Raw genomic sequence first — 21,156 nt, 5'->3', positions numbered from 1 at the left:
GTTTTTTTTTTTTTGGAGCTTTTGGACATGTTTGTTCTCTTCCCACATGTGCAGCCTGCATCACTCTGCTGTTCACGGCAGGCCTGGGGGGCCAGGGATATAGGATGAAAGATGCGGCTGCTGCATTTGTAGATAAGGTGTTTATATAGCTTGTGCCATCAAAAGCACAAAGTACGTGAACAGTGCTTCAGTCAAATATGAGCTGCAATTTCTGTATGAGGCTTGACAGCTTTCCTCTCTTCCTGCTGCCTGAATCCATATTTGAGTCTTGCCTCATTTGGGGCATCACTGCTATTGTGCTACCTTTGGAGAAAAAACCGCCCTCTGACAAGGTCAGGAACAGGCAGACAGTGCAGCTCTGGAATTAACTGTAGGCTTGACATGCTAGCTTGTGGCCACTTTCTACAGTGGGTTACAAGGGGGAAAGATGAGTTCTCCTGCAGGGGAATTCATTGGGGCAGGGAAGGGAGAAGCATGGGTTCAGGTGTCCATGTCCCTGCCCTTCCTGCGCTGCCCCAGGAAACTGTGAGTCCAAGGTGGAAAGGAGCACTTGTGCCTGTGAATTCTATCCTGACTTGTGCTCGTGTTTTCCCCAAGTTCTTTAGCCCATTTTTATTGCTGTCTTGGGGCTAGTTTTAAATTCAAACGCTGTCTCAAAGGTTGCTGAGTCCAGTGTTGTTGCTGATCAGCAGCAGTCCTCGGTGGCCCTTCTGTGGTGAAGCAACTGCTTTTGCTGGAGAGAAAAGGATATTTTTTGTTTTTTTTGGCTGTTATGGTTTTGTTTCCTTTCTCTTTTAAATCAAGGGAAATGGAAAAATTAACAGTTACTGCACGATTGAGCTGGCAGCCTTCACACCTGAATCATCTCATCAGGCCTTCATCCTGAAGAGCTCTGTATTTCCCCATGTGTCAGGCTTCTGTTTTTTTTCCTTCCATGGGTCAAATTAATTTACATATTGAGGAATCTCTCAGGCACTCCAAATTTAAATGTGATTCTGTTTCTGTGAAATTGCTTGCTAATTACCAGATCCATTTGTTAAAGCCATCCAGGTCTTTGAAGTCATTTTTGCCTGGATTTGATCCTGTCACAAGGTGGTGTTTTTCCATTTGTGACATCATTGCCATTTTTATGCCAACTCTGTGATGTCATGGTCTGACTGACTTCACTTCAGGGTCAAGTAGAAGGAGAAAGTAGAACATAATAGACAAAGCTGTAATTCAGGCAGCAGATGCTCAAGTAAATTGCTTGGAGTGGAAATGTTCCCTTAAAACTACCTTGAGGAACAATGAAGTGAGACTTGTAAATGAGTGCACTGTTTCTCTTAATCGAGCTGCTGTGGAGACCATAACTTGTTGACAGCGCACTGTATCCAAAATGCACACCTAGGCTTGGCAGTCTTTTGAAACACTGACCTTCTTTACAAACCATGGTGTCTGGCTACCTCAGAAGAGATGTAAAATTATGTCTATGTGGTGATATAAACATGGAAAAGATTTTATAACTCTCCTCTTTTTCTTCACACTCAGCTTTCTGGGGTGTATCTGATGACAGCAGCTCTGAGAGTGAGGCTGCTTTGCATCCACAAATTCACAGCACAGCAGATGAATTTGACTTCTATGATTGAGATTCCACCTCTTGCTTTTAGGAAAGAAATCAACATAGCAGCACTCCGAACTTGTGCAAGATGTTGAAAGTGCACCTCATCACTTTGTATTTGAAGAAAATTTTAAATGCAAAATAAATATTATACACAGCCTCCTTGTATGTATGTTTTCTCTTAATTGATAAGTTGAAGGAAAGGAAATCTGAAGGAAATCCTGACCCATAAGATTGAGCCTACTTGTGATGTCTTTGTTCTTGGGGACCAAATGAAGATATGTCCACTGGCCCTGAGATGGTTACACAGTGCTAGTCTCAGTGTGTTTCACCTCAGAGGGTTGGGGCTGTCTTTAAAACAACTTCCTTGAGGAGGGAGCTGGGTCTATCTATATGGATTTCTTTCTATTCCTGGAGCTGGAGCTGGCTGTCTGCAGGTCCCTGCTCACAATGAGCATCTCCTGCCCAGTGCCAGCAGACGAGGTCAAGGATGCAGCTGTATTTTGGGTAATCCTGCATGACAGAGATGAATAGCTTGTCACAAGTGAGGTGTCTGTCAGTAATGATCTGGAAATCATATCCATTAGGTCAGAAAACAAACTGGCTAGCTTGACAGAATTAAACTTATTCTGAGAGTGGTCCCAGCTACTGGAACATGAAACGTGTCCTTGGGCAATGTTGCTGTGCAGTGATGGCCATCTTTTGGGCAGTGATGGCATCATGTTGAGTGTATTTATTTCTCTCTGTGAATGTTTTCTGTCAGCTGTGAACTTAGGTCAAATTCAGATCAAGATCTAGAAGAGGCATTGACAAATGGAGAGGCAAATCTGTTTCTGTTCCTTGTCACAGATGATCCAAATGTATTTCTCTAAGTGTGTTTCTCAAGAAAACTGCCTGGACAGTAGTGTTTCATGACTACATCAGCCTTCTCTTTTTGCTGGAAGCTTTCTAGGCCACCGCTGCTTGGTAGCAATACTACTGCTGACCAGCTTGGCGGCTGCTTTTGTTGCACTGTGAATGCAAAGACTATCCTCTTCTGATGCATATATGTATTCTAATATTTTGACTACAGATCTAAATGTGGTTTTGAAAAAAGAAAGCAGGCATTCTGGGTATGCATACATATGCTACTCAGGGCTGCCTGGCATGTTTGATCTTGATCTTCTGCAACAGATCAAGAAGAAGAAATGCATAAAATGTATATTTCCAATTCAGCACATTTTGGAACAGAACAGCGTTTACATGTGGTGATCCTCAGTGATTTTCTGCTTTTAGTTGCTTTGTAAAATCCATGCTGGCATTGCTGTATGGACATCACAGTAATTGGATGACTCTAGGAGCTTCATGCATTTTTAATTTTCTTCTTTTAATTCCTTTTATCTAAAATTAAGTTCATTAAACATGAGATTTTCTTTCGAAGGGAGAAACCAGGGGACATATTAAAAAAAAAAAAATCTGTTCATAATTACGATAAGTTCAAAAGCAAAAAACAGCACCCCAATTAAAGTCTGCTGCAAAGCAGTACTGCATCTTTGAATACAGGCACCAATCTCTGGTTCTAGTCCATCAAAAACAATTTTAAAATGGTAACAATATTCTCTTTAATAAAAAGAGCATGTAGTCTGAGCTATGCTTGAAAATATGAAATACAGGCTTGCAGAAAGCTTGAAACTCAGAGGAAGAAAGGGTTAGTATAGATGTCTGTTGGCTTGCTTCATCTCATAGGTCCTGAGTTTGATGTTGGCAATGGTGTGGTGTTGATTATTTCAACAACTGGAAAATCAGCTGCAAATCAGCTGCTGGTGAGGATGGAGCAGGGTGGGTGTGTGACTAGGGCTCTTGTAGCACGAGACAGCTGCACGCAATGGCCATGTGGATCCCAGCCAGTGATACAGGTCTGCCTAGGTCAGAGCTGTTTGCTCTGTTTCCTGGGCAGGAGGAAGAGGAGCGCTTAGCTGGGGTGACCCTGGGACAGGGGCGACTTCACCAAAGGATTTCGTGTCCTCCTCCACTGTGCTGGGGTTTCTGTACCCATCAGATCTCAGGTAACTTTGGATTAAGGCTCCTGTGATCTCCCCTTCAGAGGCTGTTGGCAAAGAGGTGGCAGGTTAGAGGAGGCAAAGAGGAGCTGGCAGCCTCCAGGGACCACAGGAAGTCTCCTGCTTCCTGAGGCAACAATTCCCATGGGACGAGTGATGATGTAGGGTGGGCTATGCCAGGCTGCTGGAGAGGGGTGAGTGGCAAAGCTCCCCACTCCTTCCTCATAGCTATGGCCAGCCTCAGTCCACTCCTAGCATCAAAGCCTTGGCAGGACAAAAACACGTTGCAGGACTGTCATGCAAATTGTCAGCAATACTTGAGAAGGAATTCTGCAATGTAGTGGCAGTACAACCAGAAGTGTTAACGCTGTCATGCTGCTGCTCTTGGTGGACCACCAGGTAGGTTTAGGAACTTCTCAGGAGTCTTCTGGCAGCAAGCTAGAAGCTTATTTTCCTTTTTGTAGGCTCAGTATCACCCGGGAGCGTTGCACCATAATGAATGTCTGAACCCATAACGGCAGGGCTGGTGCCTGCTTTATTGCTCCTTGGTTCTTTTTTCTGATCAGCTGTGGTAATTCATTCCTGATGGTTCTAGCCATCTGCTAAATATAAGCTCAGCAGTGTGCCATGCCACAGACAGGCTATTGCTACATGACTTCCAGTGAATGTCAGACCAAAGTTCAGCTGGAAAAAGTCTCTCTAGCAGGCTGCACTGCAAAGTAACATTGCATCAAATCTGCAGTGTGCATCAAATCTGCAGTGCCTTTGTAGTTTTAAGCTCTTTGAATGATTCTGGGTTGTTGATGTCAGCCCACTTTAAATCTCCTTGCATGATACAAGGCACCCATCACTAGTCCATCACTAGTCTCTGGTGCTTTCCATTGCCTTAGTCCAGCTCAGCCACAGACATGCAGCCCATGACAGATGACAGATGGCTTTGGGAGTTTCTGCTAAGGCAATATCTTTCTTTCAGTATTTAAGTGATAGCGAGTTCCTCCAGAACACTTTTTTTTTTATTATACTCTTGTGCACAGACTCATTAGATGCAAAACATTCTGACAGTCAACTTTATTTAGCTCCTTGACAGCTGTCATACTGGCAGCCCCAAGATGATGACATGATGCTGATGGACAGCAGGACTGTAATCAATACAGCTTGAACAGATTTAAATCAGCATGCCACTCATCTATGGAAAATACTGTAACAAGAAGTGTGCTGTGTATTTGCAATGACTTAGTGCTATATCCTTTTTTGTGTGTCACATCCATACAGCTGTACAGCTGTATGAACAGCAGAGCTGTTCAGCTCACGCCCACAGAAACAAGTTAGCACATAGGTGCCTGCAAAAAAAAAATGCTGGACGGGTGCTGTCATCTGGTGAGGTGGCATAGTCTGTGGGGGCGCTGAGGTGACGTGCAGAGCTACAATGAGTTCCTCGTGAACTTTGTATGGTAGAGACTACCCAAGCCATAGAAGTTTGGGAAGAAAAGGATCCATGTAGGAACAAGGAGAGCGTATTTGTGTGTGTGTGAACATTGACACACGTATACTGGTTGAAGCAGAAAATTCACAAGTCCTGCACAGATCTTGTTCTGCAATAACTCCTGTTTTGAGAAGGGTTAGTATGACATTTCCTTGTAGACGGGCTCATTTTGACCTATGTACATTGGGGTTTATTGCCTAGTGTTCAATGCAGGTCACACTGAAAATAGTTGGAGAAGGTTCCAAAAATAAGCTAAATCTTACTGCTTGGGGGTATCTCATGCCTCAGCTTGAGAGGGCATGGTGCTCTTTGTGACTCCACACTGTCTGGGTGTTGTCCTGCTCATACAGATGTCAGCATGTTCTGTGGGAGACAGTGCTCCTGTTCTCCCCGTGCTGGCTGTTGCTCAGTTTTGCTTTAGGACCTTTGCAGGATATTTTTGTTTATTCTGTTTGCTTTCCTTCCCCCAGCAAAATGTAGACTGTCTTCTCAAGGAAATGTTTGTTGCAGTATTAATTTTTTTCAGAGCTTGTTTATGCAAGTAATTATAAGATAAATTATAAGATAAGATGATCGTGTTTCATTTCCATTTGCTAGTGCTGCTGTTTTGTGTGTTTTTTTTTAGAGTATCATCAGAAAAACAATTGATTGCCCCTCAATACAAATAAAATGTTAATACTAAGCTTCCTTACTATATACTAAAATTCCAGAAGAAGTAATACAGTAGGAAACTTCAATCAGGGTTGGTTTTCTAAGGAGCAGATAAAGCACAAGCTCGAGCTGATACAACAGATGTAGTGCCAATACGAAGTTACCAGAGTAATTATTCGAGTCACAGATTTTGTAAGAGGAGTGACAACAGAAAATGGCTAAGCAAGGCAAAGAATACAATATTTGGTTAATTTTTTTTCTGGAAAATTAACAAGGTTCTTCTCCCCTCACCAAATCAGCAGCATTGACTCAATAAGCACAGCTGAGGTTTTGTTATTTTTATTAATGATTCCTGGGCTCCTTTCCCACATCCTGCTGTGTGTCGCTGCCCTCCTAATCAAGTTGGTGTACAGGGACAGGACACAGCAGATCACAAAGTCTTCTGCACGTTAATCCCTTTTGATATCTGAAGATTTAATTCCGTTTCAACACCATCAAGGAGCTAACTTAATAGTATTTGCTCATGTGGGTGCAGTGACGTGAAGGGGTTTCTTTGTGCAGCAGCCGCCGCCCTCCTGCCAGTCTGCTTGGCTAAACTACACCGAGTTCACCGTGCCCGGTAGTGCTTTCGTCTGTTTCTGTAGGTGAAAAAGCCTCGCTTTTATTCTTAATTCCTTATAGTGGAGGCTCTCATTAAACTTGTATGCAGCCCCGCAGCATTAGCTTTGAAGGAGCAGCCCTTCCCTGACCCATTTTTATCATCCGTCTTCTGCCTGAGCCACTCCACAGAAACGCTGGAAAACAGTTTTTGTTTTTTTTTTTTTTTCAAGCAGTTTTTAATTTTTAATACGGTTTTCTGTCCGCCGAAGCGCACTTATCAGGCGGAGATGGTGCCTGCCCACACTCTCCCCCCCGCGCCCCCGGGGCTAGTCCCGCGCCTGCGCGCGCCCGCCCCCAAGATGGCGGCCGGCGCGGCCGCCCCCATGTTGCCCCGCGGCACCCCCCGCCCCCGGAAGCGCCGCCACCGCCCAGCCCGTTCCGCTCCGCTGCGCTTCGGCGGGCCGCCATGGGGGTGCCGGCCTTCTTCCGCTGGCTCAGCCGCAAGTACCCCTCCATCATCGTCAGCTGCGTGGAGGAGAAGGTGCGCGGGGCCGGGGGTATGGGCCAGGGGCCGGGGCCTGCCCGCGGGGCAGCGGCCGTGGCGACCGCGGTTTGTGGTAACCGGTGGGGGGGGGCGAGGAGCAGCGCGAGGTGCCGCGGGGCCGCCGTGCGGGCCCCGTGAGGGCATGGGGCGAGGGAAAGCCGTGCAGGAGCGCGTCACCCGGCTCCTGGAAATCGTCTGGTCCGCCTGCGGGGCTAGGGAGTGAAAAACTGCGTGGGGAGAACGCTGCCAGCACGGCACTTAGGGGGGAATCGGAATTTTAGGTCTCTTCTAATAAAACGGTGGTTTCCTTTCGGTAGGGAGAAGACGCTATTTGTTGGTGGGGTGCTAGAGCTTACTGTGCGACAAAGATGACTCTAAATTTTAAAGTAGGAGCTCAGGTTCTTCCTGCTTCCCCCTTTTAGTGGGGGGCGCAGGGAAGGAAGGATGATTTCGTCCGGGATTTGTTGAAGTCTTTTCCTCTGACCAGGTGCCGTACCTGCATCACATGGAGTGAGGAGCGAGGGCCGCACTGAGGCGGGTCCTTCCCTCCTGCCTCCTCCACAGGTCTCTCAGCTGGGCCTGGAAACTTGCCTGGCTCTGTGAGGCCGCCCAGTTCTCAGGAACACGAGTTCGGTGGTCCTGGCGGTGATGCAGGCACACAAAAGCCAGGAGTGAGGCATTGAGGGACCTGGGCTGTCCTTATCATCTGCACAGACTGATGGAGGATCTTACCTCGGTATACATCTGCAGCACTGCCCTAGGCTATCATTGACATAGCGCTTGAATACTTCACGGATATATAATTTTTAGGTCTTTCTAATTATTTTTTTATGAGGCTTTTCTCTCACTTACTGGTCTTTCTGTAGCCTCCTGTGCTTTTCTCTGTTGTTTTTTTTTCTTTTGTTTACCCTCCAACACAAGATGTTGTGACTGCATCCAAAAGCAACACAGGTCTGTACTCTTGAGCCTGCTGCTGGGCTCGTGCTGTGGCTTGCACTTTCGCACTGCATCCTGCCCTGCCCTGGGAGAGATGTGCCTCTTATCTAGGAGTTACCGTACCATGAAGGAGATAGAAATGTGCAGGAAAAATGTGATAAACTATGTATTGATACTGTTTTTTGACTTCATATATTACCTGTTTGTCTTAAGCAAGGTTTCAGTATACCTGAGTAGCAGGCCATCAAATCGCAGTTACTGTTCAGCTCTTGTTGCAGTCAGGGTGTTCTTGCTTTTTCAGATTCAGGCAGAGAAACGGTGTCATACATTTGCATTGATGAAATGCTGCAGCTCTTCCACAGTTAAAACTGTGAGTTACTCTTTGTCACCAATACGGCTTATTAGCCTGCCTTAGCACAATGTGTGAAGATGGTTTTAGCTGCAGCTGCAAGAAATGAATTTGTGACTGGTGCACAAGTGAAGTTTGAGGAACTGCTATAAAAAAGGTGGTTTGTGTGCTGACGGGTATTGCTTAATAGATGCTCGTATGAATGCTTTCTCTGGAGTAGGCTGTTGGCAGCCACCAGTGATGGCTTTGGTCAAGTCTGGCTTTCTGTGCCATCTCAGATGTCATTCGTTCTGAGGATCCGGGCTCGGAGGGCTCGAGGAGACAGTGCTGCATGTTCGCACGTGCTGGGGAAAGTTGGTGGCAAGCGTGTAATGTGGAGTCGGACCTTTATTTAATCAGAATTGCTATGATGGCCAGGTAAAGTGAAGGTGTGTGCAAAGATCTTTGGAGTATGTTGTTGTGTGTCCTTCTAATAATTCAAATTGTAATAGCAAATGTTCTTTATTAAAAGAAAAGGAAAAATATGGCAAGTCTTTTGAGTCAAATAGATTGACCATAACGGAAGCATCAGACCCTGATGTCCTTACCTGTGTTGCTTTGTTCCAACTTAAGAGCATGTTGCATTTACAGCTAGGATGGCTCATGGATACCTCACATTTATTACAATTTTTTATATTCATATATGGTCATAAATTTGAGAGTTGACTAGGACAACAGGGAGAAGCTGTAGTTTGTCTTACTATAGAGGAATTTAAATTTGTCACACAATGTTATCGTTTCTATGTGTGTTTTAGGATTGCTTTGAAATCTTTCTAATAATAAATTTTGTATCTCCTGGTAGCTTCTCTCTTTGAAATATTAAAAAGTTGATCCTTGTTCTCTTACCTAGCTAGATTATTCCTTTTCTTAAATCTGATTAATCTTTTTCTTAAGCTCAGCAGGAAGAATAAGAGGAAGATCTTGAAGATAATATAAAATCCAGGAGATTCTTAATCAAATTCATTCAAGCTGCAACTAAAGTATCATATTTGAAGATCTATTTTCAGTCATTTCAAAAGCAGCTGTAGATTAAAAGTGAACAGTTTAGTTATATCCCAAGAGATATCACTCCCAGATACTTAAGTCTGTTGCATTAAAAAGCTGATCGGTTTTGAGCATGTAGTGGCAAAGTTGCTGACATAACAGTATGCAGATGAAAACTGAATGACTTTTGAAGCCATCTAAAAGAGATCAGACTTATTTTGCTTTACCTTCAAGACTGAAAATAGGATCTGTGGAGAGGGCAATTTTATTTTCCATGTCACATAGTTGTAAGCCTTTGATATCTTCTGAGTCACAGTTAGCTTTAGCAAGAGGTTTGATGAAAAATCAAGTAGAACACAAGACAAGCTGCTTGTCCTGTTATCTGATATAAGCGAGAATGAATACTCTTCTCTTAGAACTGTAGGTCTGGGTTCCCCAGAGTGACTATAAAAACCATAAGCTACGGTATAGTGTTTCCACTTGACAAGTAGTTTCTGCTCAAGCCAAGGGTGTTTTTGTGTTTTAAGAAGTTCAGTAACACGCTAACACGATTTTTTTGAATTCTGAAGGATCCAAACAGTGGTCAAGATTTCATCTGTCAGAATTTGACTAATTTGAATGAATGGTAGAAGAAAGATGTGAATTAGCAGGAACTTTGTATGTCTTAAAAATGAAATAGAGGTACTTAGTGTTCTGTTATTTAAAATTAGCAAAATTGCACTGGAAATGTTGCATACTCCTACAACTATGAAAAATGTAAATGCTGAATAAAGACTTACTTGGCTTTGGAGGTTTGACTTTTGCCTTTTAAGACTGGAATAAGTTCACCTAGTTCTGCTACTCTAAGCAGGAAGACTGTAAGAAAACTGGTGCTATGGCCTGCAGGTTTTAGCTTCTGAATGCAATGGTTGGAGCTCCCTCCTAGAGATGTGGGGAGCTCAGTTCTATTAGAAGAGCAGTAAGTCTGCAGGTGGGAGTTCAGAGGTAGTGCTTGATGCTTGCCCATCAGCTGTCGATGGGTTTCATGTCAATGAGAGAATCAGGCGTATGGCATTTTTCCTCGTGGCCTCATGTAGTTCTCTGCTCGTAGCCTTGACATAAAAACAGACACTATGAATTGCGAGCTGTTCAAGAGTACTCTGCATTCCAACTTTGTCATACTTTATAACTTTTTCCAGCAATGACTTCTTTAAAAACGCATTTGACTTTATCTTGGTCACTCACCTCTCTTCCCTCCCTGACGTTACTGGTGTTGAGTCTGGTGGTTTATACGTTCTGCTGTAGTGCTGTGAAAAGGACAATGCAGAATTGCTCATAATTGCTGTGAGTGTTGCTAACTGCCTATTGACAAACAAAAAAGTGTGGCGAGGAATCAAAATTGAACGTGATTGCTAATCCACCGTGAAGAGAGGAGCTGGATCTCGCCCGTGTTTCCAAGCTCATTGTTTTGACTCCTTGAGAGAAGGGGATGAGTGCTCACGTAGGTATTATAGGTGTCGGCACTGATGTCTGCCCATGGCTGGTTACAGAGACTGTTCTCTTTGCCGAGACAGTTGCTTTTTGTTGGCATGCCAGCATGAATAAAATAAACTGGTATTATGTTGACCCCGCCTATCCTTGAGTAGTGGGATTATTTATTAGTTCCTGGGTGTTCAGCCGAGATTCATTTTCTCTGTAGTTGTGGATTTACCACGCTTAGCTTCTTGCATGCATTCAGGAACACTGAATAATCCCCAGAACATAGATGGCTGTAGGTGTTATCATTTAGCACTGAGTTTGATGTTTGGCATGTAGCAGCCTCATAGTAGAAAATGCACTGACATAAAGAAAGAGAAGCATTAGAGCTGAAAGTTGACCCACTTTCAGAAGTGGGAAGTAAGGACTGGGATTTATTTAGCATTTCGAATATATCCATGGACCAACTCAGAGTCAGGAGTTCAGAGGTTTAAGCACTTCAGTGCATTTGATAGCCAACAGGAAGAGTAATACGTATATATCCCAAATGACGACTTTTGTCTGCTGGGATCTCCTTTCTCTGTATAGCAGACTCTAGGGGAAGAAAATGTTCTTTTCTTTTGCTCATCGGGATGTACTGATATACTGTTACTTGGATAAGCTTGTCATGTCATCTGCTTCACTCCAGTATGCGGACACCATAGGTGAATTGCTTTGGCTGCCTCTCTCTCTACAGTTGTGTATGTGAATTAAATGTTGTATTGCAGTGAGGAAAGACAATGGTACGAGTTTGTTTATGTGTGTCCATCTGGAAAATTAAGTGTTAAAAGTAAGAAGATTTTTGACATTTGTTGTCACATTAACTTTAGAGCATTACATTAGAAACTTTGAAATCCCTTTACTACATTTTGAGGGAGACTGTATGGTCCTGGTGATAAAAAGAATTGTTTTCCTGGAAAATGCAAGGTGTGGAAACTTCTTGAAACAATATTTATAATACGTGCCAATTAATAGGTATGAGCCAGCTCTGCTGTAAGTCATTGTAATACCTTCAGGTCGTGCTAGTTTATAAAGGTCTTAAAAGAAAATTGCTTTAATACTAGAAGCGTGATACTCCAGGTAATTATCTTGTGGGTAGTTTGTTGCTGTCTTTTTGTACTGCCCCTGAAGTAATCAGCTCCTGCGTGTCTGTACATTAGTGCTTCTATTGGTTATTTTTGCAACTTCCATAATTGAGTACTATAATAATTGTTTCATCTGCTTTCACAGGCAAAAGAATGCAATGGTGTCAAGGCTTCAATCGATACAAGCAAGCCTAACCCTAATGAGGTGGAGTTTGATAATCTATATTTGGACATGAATGGTATAATTCACCCTTGTACACATCCAGAAGACAAGTAAGGCAGTTTTTTGTATCTGTCTGTAAATGGGAATTATTCATAGCATTTCACATGTTAAATGAAATATTCTATGTTTCAGGCCAGCGCCTAAAAATGAAGATGAAATGATGGTTGCGATTTTTGAGTATATTGACAGGATATTCAACATTGTGCGACCAAGACGACTTCTCTACATGGCTATAGACGGAGTAGTAAGTATTGATATGTATAGTTCCTGGTAACAGCTGTTGGCAGCATTAGGATCGATGACATCTGCTCTTACAAGATCCTTTATGAAATAGTTTTCTAAAACGAAAAACTATAAGTAGAATGTACTGTTAATTAGATTTTGGTGAGGGTATTTAAAACCATTTGTGAGTTTTGTTGTCCATGGGGTTACCTAGGCTAACTGATGTAGTCTATTGCAATTTGAACTTTGCTTCTACAAAGCAGGAAAATTCCGTAAGACAGTAACATTGCAACTATTTCTCATCTTCCTCCATTCTATGGCTTTAGTAATGATTTATGCAACAGTCTGGGAAAGACCAAAAAACCATTTAAGCACATGCACTTAAAACAGCCAGTGACTTAATCATGCTGTGGAATGTTTCACAGGCTAGCTTTACCAGGACATTTGAGTCTGTCTTTTTCCATACCTTATCCCTATCCCACCTGGCGTATCAGTTGGTCTGATGAAAGATACCACCTTTCCGTAAAACCTTCACTTTACTGAATTTATCTCTATCCAGACTGTGTTGTCTCAGTGAGAGACACCAAAATAGCCTAGCAGACTTCTGGTAGGTCTGCTAAGCTTTGGCTGTTTGTCTAGGCCTTGCAGTTTCTCCAAGGTAAGATGAGCATTATTAAATAGAAAGATTTTTACTTGCATTCAAGTGCAGGAATTCCTGAGATATTTGTCTCTATAAAAGTAATCCAAGCTAAATGTTGGTGTATCCTTTTAAAAACCCCAACATACCTGCCTTAAGTAATAACTAAGTACTGTCTGCTCTAGTCTTTTTATTTGCAAAAGAGTTATGAATACAATTTTAGGAATTTCTTTTTGGAAAAAGGGTTATGTAATAAATAATTATTTTCAGATACATGGCCCTGCAAGTTTAATTTATTTTGCGAAGGAATCTTTGAATCCTTGAGCACTGTGCATTTCTGAGATGGTGGTAAGAGATGTGCATACTGCTGGGTTTCCTCGCTTAGAAGCTGAAGAAATGTATTGAAAAAAATTGCCCAGCCCCCTGTCCTGCCATATGAGTGTTACTAGTGGTTACAGGGGAGTGAGAGAACAGAATCCCAGTTTCAAAAGACTTGTTCTAAAAACCAGAAGCAACCAGCAGATAGAAAATAATTGGCTAGATGCAATGACTGAACCAAGCATTGTGGTACCTGTTAGGCTCCTCGTGCAAAAATGAATCAACAGCGGTCAAGAAGATTCAGAGCATCAAAGGAGGGCATGGAAGCTGCAGAAGAGAAGCAAAAAATACGACAAGAAATTCTGGCAAAAGGTAAAGCTGTGACCATATCTGACGTTTTTCATGTTTTTTGGTTTTGGGTGCTTCAGTAAAGGTTAGAAAAGAGTTGTCTTGGTCCCTGGATATTTATCTGTGCCTTACTAGAAGAAGGAGGGTATAGTAAACCTATGGAAGGATGGATCTGTTCTTTTCCAAAGTTAAGATCCAAGGTAAAAGAAGAGTGATATCTTGTTTTTCTGTCCCCCTGCCTGAACTAGATTTGTGTTGAGTGTTTTTAATTCCTTTAGGGAAAAAAGAATGAACAGAAGAACAGGGATAAATGTAGTAGTGGGACGCTAAGCAAAACTCTTAATGGAAGGAAATCCATATCGTAGGGCTTAAAAAAAGAGTCACAGCTTAAAAGTAGGGATCATGTGAAAATAGTACGGCAGAGGAATAATGAATGAACAGCAAGCAAGCGTAGTTACTTGTTAGAGTGGAAACTGAACTCAACAAGGGAACAAAGCACAACTTAAGAGTGACAGTAGCATGACTTGAATGAAAGCAGTGTGTGTAACTGAAACATGCCGGTTGGGATGGAGAAATTAATTCAGGTGACTGTGTAGGAGGAATGAATGTGGTATTCCGAGTGAGAGGGCCATTGTGTAACCTAAGTTAGAAATAAAAAACGGAGGACAAAGACTTTTAACACTTTTTCCTGTAGCATTTCTAGACTACGAAGACCCTTTATGAAGCTCAGAGATGAGAGAAGTTGGTGTAACCCTGTTTGGGACCCCAAGTGAATAGATAGTGGAAACATAGGGGAGAATAAGTAAGAAAATTTCCTAATGTTTTATCTCATTTAGCAAGTTTAGTTTCTTTGAGACTTCTTTCACGATCTTCACCAGAATAGGTAGTGAAATCACTTCTCTGAAGCAACAAGCAACATTTGTACATGTACTAGTAGCTTATTTTAAGATGAAGATAATGTAATTGTAAGAGCTGTTTTGAAACAAAGTGATTTTTCACTAAGTGTTAATTGTTATCAGGGAAGCCTTCTGGGTTTTTACAGAAGTAAACCAATATGGAACACTCAAAACATTTTGGCATGATAAAATGTCTTTATTGCTCTAGGTGGCATTCTTCCTCCAGAAGAAGTGAAAGAAAGATTTGACAGCAACTGTATTACCCCAGTAAGTAATCTTGCACTTTAACCAGCAATTGCCGGTGTCTGGATGATGGCTTAATTTATTTTCTTCCGTCACTTTTTAGGGAACTGAGTTTATGGACAATCTTGCTAAATGTCTCCGCTATTACATTGCTGACCGTTTGAACAGTGACCCGGGGTGGAAAAATTTGACAGTAAGTTTCACAATTTCATACTTAAGGAACATTTAAGTGATCTATCAGGCTATGTTGGGATATGATTGAAGAGTATAAATTTAACAGATTTATCTCATCTTCTGGCACCATTGTTATTAATAATGGGCAAACTTGCACGTTTTGCTGGACTTCAGATATGCGTTTCACCCTAATAATACAATCTAAAAGCACCATTTGTTTTGATTTCAGTTAAAAGCAATGAAAAGATTTGATATGGGGAGTTACAATTTGATGTAATGGGAGACAGTGTTTTAGGAATACTTTGTCATCTTGGGGAAAAGTGTCAAGATCCACTGTATATGTATTCTTTTCACTATTTATTTTTAACTTGTTTGCTACCTCAGACTACATTTTCCCTATTATTCTAATGACGGACAACAGCAGATGATCAACTTTCATGCTTTCTGGACTTTGAGATTCTCCTCTCTAGTTCCTCAACAACTCCACCTACATCGAGTTCTGTTTCTGACTACAACCCTGTGTTTGCTGCTTTGTACAAGAGGACAGAATAGTTAGATTCAGATGCAGTGGTCTCTTATTTTCCATAAGTTGACTGTAAAAGTGGTGTAATTAGAGAGCAGTTGACTTAATTCTTTCCATCAGACATGAGGTTTGAAAACCCTAATGCCTATTTCAATTGCCTTAATAATATATCAGGAAGCTAATGATGCGATAATTTCAGTGGTATTTGAATCAACTTGTCAGCTTCATCCTAGAATTAGTAGAGGAAATGAAGGTCTGTTCATTCAAACTCTTTAAATAACTTATTTTTGTGTCATAATATTCTAGTTGACACTACAAATTAAGATTTCAGATATTTGTAAGTCAGATTCAGTATAAAAACCACATAGTTTTTTTACTTGTGGCAGCATAAATTGTTTACCTAATCTGTAAATCTTCCACAGGTAATTTTGTCTGATGCTAGTGCTCCTGGTGAAGGAGAACATAAAATCATGGATTATATTAGAAGACAAAGAGGTAAACTTGAAATAAATGTGATAGTTTTGTTTTAAACTAAGGTATTGTTACTAATTTGTCTTACATGACTTTGGTTCGCTAAATGTAATTTTCTGTTGTATAGCTCAACCAAACCATGACCCGAATACTCATCATTGTCTGTGTGGGGCTGATGGTGAGTTCTTGGCTAGCAATGTCTTATTATCAAGAAACATTATAAGAAAGTTTAATGAGTTGGGCTGTAGTGTCTAGGCTTTCATTTGTATTTGTGTACATAATCTAATTAATCTGTTAGTTTTTGAAAACTATCTAATACTTGGGGAAAGATCTAGCACTGGCCATGAGACTGAAGGGCCAACTTTCGCTTAGTTGTATTTGTGTTCACACTTGCTTAAATTAGAATGTACTTGACTTTACGCTTTTTCTTTTTCAAAAGAGCTAAACTGTTTATCCTTCATTGTATTTTATTCTTCTCTTTTGATTGGTAGCTGACCTAATTATGCTCGGTTTAGCTACACATGAACCAAACTTCACCATAATTAGGGAAGAGTTTAAACCAAATAAACCCAAGCCATGTGCTCTTTGTAACCAGATGGGTCACGAGGTTAAGGATTGTCAAGGTTTGCCTAGAGAAAAACAAGGCAAGGTAAGAATTTCGATATTTCTAGAAATTCTTCTAATTTGTAAGCAAATTCATGTGTTGAGATCCTCAAGTTATTCTTGCTGTCAGTTTTGCAATTTGTCAATACAAATTATGTTACTGGAATTACCTGGCTTTCCTTTTATATTACTAAATAAAAATTGTAGTTCTGTAGCCTGTAAATACTATGTGGAACTTAACTTCCTCATTTGTATTGGTTTGCTTTCTTTTTCCTACTGGTGAGAGAAAACACTCAGTCGCTTAACAGATACACAAAGTATCAAGATATATTCTTGCATAAGAACTTGAGAACCTGTGCTTACCTATCTCTTTAAGTTCCTTTCAAAGTAAACTGTAAAATTGAGCTGGATAAACGTTAAAGTGAGCTTGGATGTAATGCAACTTTTGCCTTTTACTGTAGCATGATCAGTTTGCAGACAGTCTTCCTACTTCTGAACAAGAATTTATCTTCATCCGATTATGTGTTTTGCGAGAGGTATGTTGACGCAGTTACAACATCTGTTTTGTATAAATAATATTTTTAAACTCTCTGCACAAAACTTTCTGATGTCTTTTGTGTGTGTTGCAGTATTTAGAAAGAGAACTCACTATGGCCAGCTTGCCTTTCACCTTTGATTTTGAAAGAAGTGTTGACGACTGGGTATTCATGTGCTTTTTTGTTGGAAATGACTTTCTTCCTCATCTGCCATCTTTAGAGATTAGGTATACACAAATGTGTTTCACTCTCCTGTAAGTATAGGTACTGTGGTTTTAAATGTCAAGTCTCATGCTTTTGTTTGTTTGTTTTTAGGGAGGGAGCAATTGATCGCTTGGTTAACATATATAAAAACGTGGTGCACAAAACTGGGGTAATTTTTTTCTTTTTTTAAAATATCTGGGTGCTTACAAAAATCGTTTTGATTTTTAATCATTTTATTTTGTATTTTACAGGGCTACCTCACAGAAAGTGGTTTTGTTAACCTGCAGCGAGTCCAGATGATCATGTTAGCTGTTGGAGAAGTTGAAGATAGTATTTTCAAAAAGAGAAAAGATGACGATGTAATTTTCTTGTTACATTCTAAGAGGTGTTTTTTTTTTTTTCATGACTTGTGTTAGACTGTGACATTCCTCTAATAGAATATGAAAAAAGAAATGTTATCTCTAGTGACTTCATCTGTATTTGAAAATGAGTTGAGTGCTTCCAGTTGATTTACTTTTTCCAGGACTGCAGGGGCTGTTTTTCTGGTTGCTATCCCAAGCAACAGCAAAACGAAAGCTGTATGTGAGTTCTGTTGCTGCCTGGAACTTCTTGAATAGCTGCTGCAAAAACTAAACAAGGAATTATTCTGTACTTTGCTGCAACCTGTGGAAGAGCAAGCAACGAGCAGGGGTGGAGTACTAAATAATAGTTCAAAGTGCATTCTTGCCTTGCAGCACCTCCTGCCATTTTAAATGTGTTCAGAAATTATTGTTCTTTTGGTCTGCCTCTGCAAACTGTCCGTGCAGTTTTTGGCATGTGTATTTTGATTGCAGTGTATTCATTAAGCACAGGATAAAGAAAATTGTCTTTACTATCCAGTCAAAAAACGGTCTGCCAGTGCTGGCAAAATGTTTTATTTATAATCGCCGCAGTCTATGCTTCTCTTGAAATAAAAATGCTGATTTGTTGTTCAAGTTCTCAGTATCTTTGGTTCAAGATCTTTCCTCGTGCCTCATCTTTTCCCATTTCTAGGACTTTGTCTCTTGTTTGTTTTTTTTGGCAACTGTTCAAGTCCAGACAAGGAGCTTATGTGTGTGTTATCACTTACAGTCCTTCAATACCTTGAACTTAGTCTAGTACCTAAGCATAGTAGGTGATATAAGTCATAACCAAAATTACGGGGCTCTGAATAAGCAGCTACTCTTCACTTTTTTTCTGTAGGTTTTCAGTGTAAGGTAGAAGTTTCTAGCCCACTTCCATTGGATTTGCAGATAAAAGAACTGATCTTTATCTTATTCAGAACATTACTTAAACTTTATGGTCTTTTTGTTGGTAAAGGATTATAGTATCTTTCCAAGAAATCTGTATGTTTGACTTTATTTCTCTTTATTCTTTACATAGGATAACTTCAAAAGACGGCAAAAAGAAAAAAAGAAAAGAATGAAGGTAAATTGATTTCTTTCACAATGCAAAAAATCTAGCAAGAATTAAAATATGTACTGTGGCTTTCAGAAAATATGTTGAAGCTGCAGTTGTAATCATGGCATTTTCTGGACTGTGTGTAAACTAATTTTTAGTTGGTTTTTTTGTGGCTTTTTGCAAACTGGGGCTTTGAAGGAACTGTGTATTATAGGCTTCTTAAGGGGACGGAAGGAGAGAGCTGAATATGCTGACTGATACCTGTATGTTTTGTCCTTCAAGTGTACACAATTATGCACTTTCATGATGACTTAGTAATACTTCAACATGAACACTGTACAAGAATTGCTTTTCCATGTTTTGATAGAAGTCTTCTCAGCAACTGTGTTGCTTAGGCAGATAGAGTGTAGCATAAGAGTTTAGATTTAAATATGCATACCCGTTTGTGTTAAATTGTTTTGTTTGGTTAAAGACACATTTCTAACAAACAAACAAACAAGGCTTACCCCAAACTTATAGTTACTCATTCTGCCTGCAAGTAAGTCAGTGTTGCCAAATATCTGATAAATGTAATAGAGAAGCATTAGCTGTTGTTGGAACATTTGCCCTTTCTGATCCATGGAAGCTGAATTCTTTACAATTGTTATTGGAAAGATACTGAGTTTTCTTTTATTCATGAAGTGTTCTGATAGTTTTAAAATGGGTTATGGTATGTTTGGTTCAACATAGGTTTGCTCTTGGTTAGGATATTCATGTAAGTGCAGCTTCCAAAATTTTCAAGGTGCGTGATATACCTACTCAGAGGACTATACACATTCTGTATTTATTTTGTAAGTTAGGTATTTTCATATTATCCCTGTTAGAATGAAAGAGGTTATGCACTTTGCATACAAAGAGTACGATGTTCCTAGTAAGCCAGATGAAATCTCACTTCTCAAAAAAACTGCCTTTCAGCCCAGCTAGAACATTAACAACAAAAGTGTTTTTTGTTTTTTGTTTTTTTTTTCTTTATGAAAGAGATTAATAAATGACAGGAATGTGAGGGTCTCACGTGTCATCTTATGTCTGGCTAGGATTGTTAAACATAACTAATTTAAACCAAACTGAGAGAAATGTGCTTGTTTATGTAAAGTACTAATCTGAAAATTCTGAGACATGACCATATTGCTGTGGAGATGACATTTCTTTTTCAGTATACCAGTATGTATTTATTTTTTAGAGGGATCATCCTTCTTTTATTCCCGGTGGTCAGTTTTCCCCTCAAGCTCTGGGAAATCGATCCAGTCCTCAAGCAATCAGTAACCCTAGACAAGCTGCCTATGAGATGAGAATGCATGACAGACAGAATTCTGTAAGTAGAATTTTAAAGGTATTTAAAAATAAAACAGAAAATAATCACATCCTGTGTAATTCTGGACAACGTTTTCTCTAACCTGTCAGGTCTTCTTGAAAAGCAGACCAAGAAATATGTATTTTTCAGAGAAATGGCTTTTAATACTCAATCGTTGTGAGACTACTTAAATAAAATTGTGTTCTTTGTTTTAATGTTTGAAATAGCATTGCTCATTAAGTAGTTAAGGGAATGCAGGTGTGGGATGAATGCATCTGAATCAAATATGGTGACTACTCACCAAACCCCTTTGGCATTTGTGGAGTCAAACCTTCTGAGAATATAGTTTTACAAGCTTCCTCAGTAGTTTTGTGCAAGACACAAACTGATTCCCTGAGCTGGAGATGTTCTTTTAATACATATATTTTCTGTTTACTGCTTTTGGAATTTGTGACATCTCTGCACTCTGACCTGTTTGGTTATTACTTTTCCATGGGGACTTCCTGTCTCTCAGTACTGTGAAGAAATAGTAAAACAGGCTGAGAATTATTGAGGTATAGCTTGAAGCTGTTCTTTCATGTCCAGACTTGCATGCTTGACAGGGCATATGTGAAATGCACATAGAATGTGTGCATTTTGTTTGTTTCAGTGATCAATGTGTGTATAAAGAACTTGTTTTAATCAGGAAACTGAAAGACCAGTATGTATGAAAAATGATGCAAGCTGCCATTTACCAGTGCGTGCACAAAATATGGTATCATTCCCCACCACAACTTTTCCTCCAAGCTGTATGTCTCCATTATATTTCAATAAGTTCTCAGAATTTCTAGTATAATTTCCAGTATCTTTTTTTTAGCAAGAGCTTTAAACAAAAAATCAGTCTTTAATCATAAACATCTGTCTCCCAGATCACTTTTAAAGAGTACGTGTGTGTTTGCATAGGTAATACCTAATTTCTAATACCTTGGAAAGGTATTAGAAAGCGATGGGTAACTGGAAATAAGTTCAATGCTCTGTTAGCAGTCTCAATTGTCATATTGTTATTAAAGTTAACATTCTTTCTGTTCATAATTTTTCATTGAAACACTGAACGTATTTCTGAGTAAAGGTTCTTTTCATCGTGAAGATTTACTTTCTGTCTTTAAGTCTGAATAAATATAATTTGCTTTATTTAAAATATAGTTTCTGCTATTCTTCCCTTTTAATCT

The 21,156-nt window shown here is 40.2% G+C and overlaps 2 protein-coding genes across 4 annotated transcripts in view; both read left to right on the top strand.

Annotated features, from left to right (window-relative positions):
• KIZ (kizuna centrosomal protein) overlaps positions 1-1,798 on the top strand; it is a 50,140-nt gene extending 48,342 nt beyond the window's left edge. For 2 of the 3 annotated variants that reach the window (XM_050709974.1, XM_050709973.1), the window contains one exon: positions 1,528-1,798. In XM_050709974.1, the coding sequence (XP_050565931.1) occupies positions 1,528-1,625 (98 nt within the window). In that variant the 3' untranslated portion in view covers positions 1,626-1,798. The remainder of the gene's footprint in view (positions 1-1,527) is intronic. The other variant, XR_007708109.1, reaches the window with a different exon arrangement.
• A 4,929-nt stretch (positions 1,799-6,727) lies between these two features.
• The window catches only part of XRN2 (5'-3' exoribonuclease 2), a 51,444-nt gene continuing 37,015 nt past the window's right edge, over positions 6,728-21,156 (top strand). Inside the window, exons 1-15 of the mRNA XM_035565448.1 lie at positions 6,728-6,911; positions 11,947-12,074; positions 12,157-12,268; positions 13,462-13,573; positions 14,654-14,712; positions 14,792-14,881; positions 15,808-15,880; positions 15,984-16,034; positions 16,348-16,505; positions 16,921-16,995; positions 17,089-17,222; positions 17,311-17,368; positions 17,451-17,558; positions 18,601-18,645; positions 19,838-19,969. Of these exons, the coding sequence (XP_035421341.1) occupies positions 6,837-6,911; positions 11,947-12,074; positions 12,157-12,268; positions 13,462-13,573; positions 14,654-14,712; positions 14,792-14,881; positions 15,808-15,880; positions 15,984-16,034; positions 16,348-16,505; positions 16,921-16,995; positions 17,089-17,222; positions 17,311-17,368; positions 17,451-17,558; positions 18,601-18,645; positions 19,838-19,969 (1,410 nt within the window). The 5' untranslated portion in view covers positions 6,728-6,836. The remainder of the gene's footprint in view (positions 6,912-11,946; positions 12,075-12,156; positions 12,269-13,461; positions 13,574-14,653; positions 14,713-14,791; positions 14,882-15,807; positions 15,881-15,983; positions 16,035-16,347; positions 16,506-16,920; positions 16,996-17,088; positions 17,223-17,310; positions 17,369-17,450; positions 17,559-18,600; positions 18,646-19,837; positions 19,970-21,156) is intronic.

This window comes from Cygnus atratus, chromosome 3 (genome assembly GCF_013377495.2).
Source record: "Cygnus atratus isolate AKBS03 ecotype Queensland, Australia chromosome 3, CAtr_DNAZoo_HiC_assembly, whole genome shotgun sequence".
Taxonomy (NCBI): Eukaryota; Metazoa; Chordata; class Aves; order Anseriformes; family Anatidae; genus Cygnus; species Cygnus atratus.
Note: the sequence above shows the minus strand (reverse complement) of the source record. Positions and strands in the feature narration are given on the sequence as shown.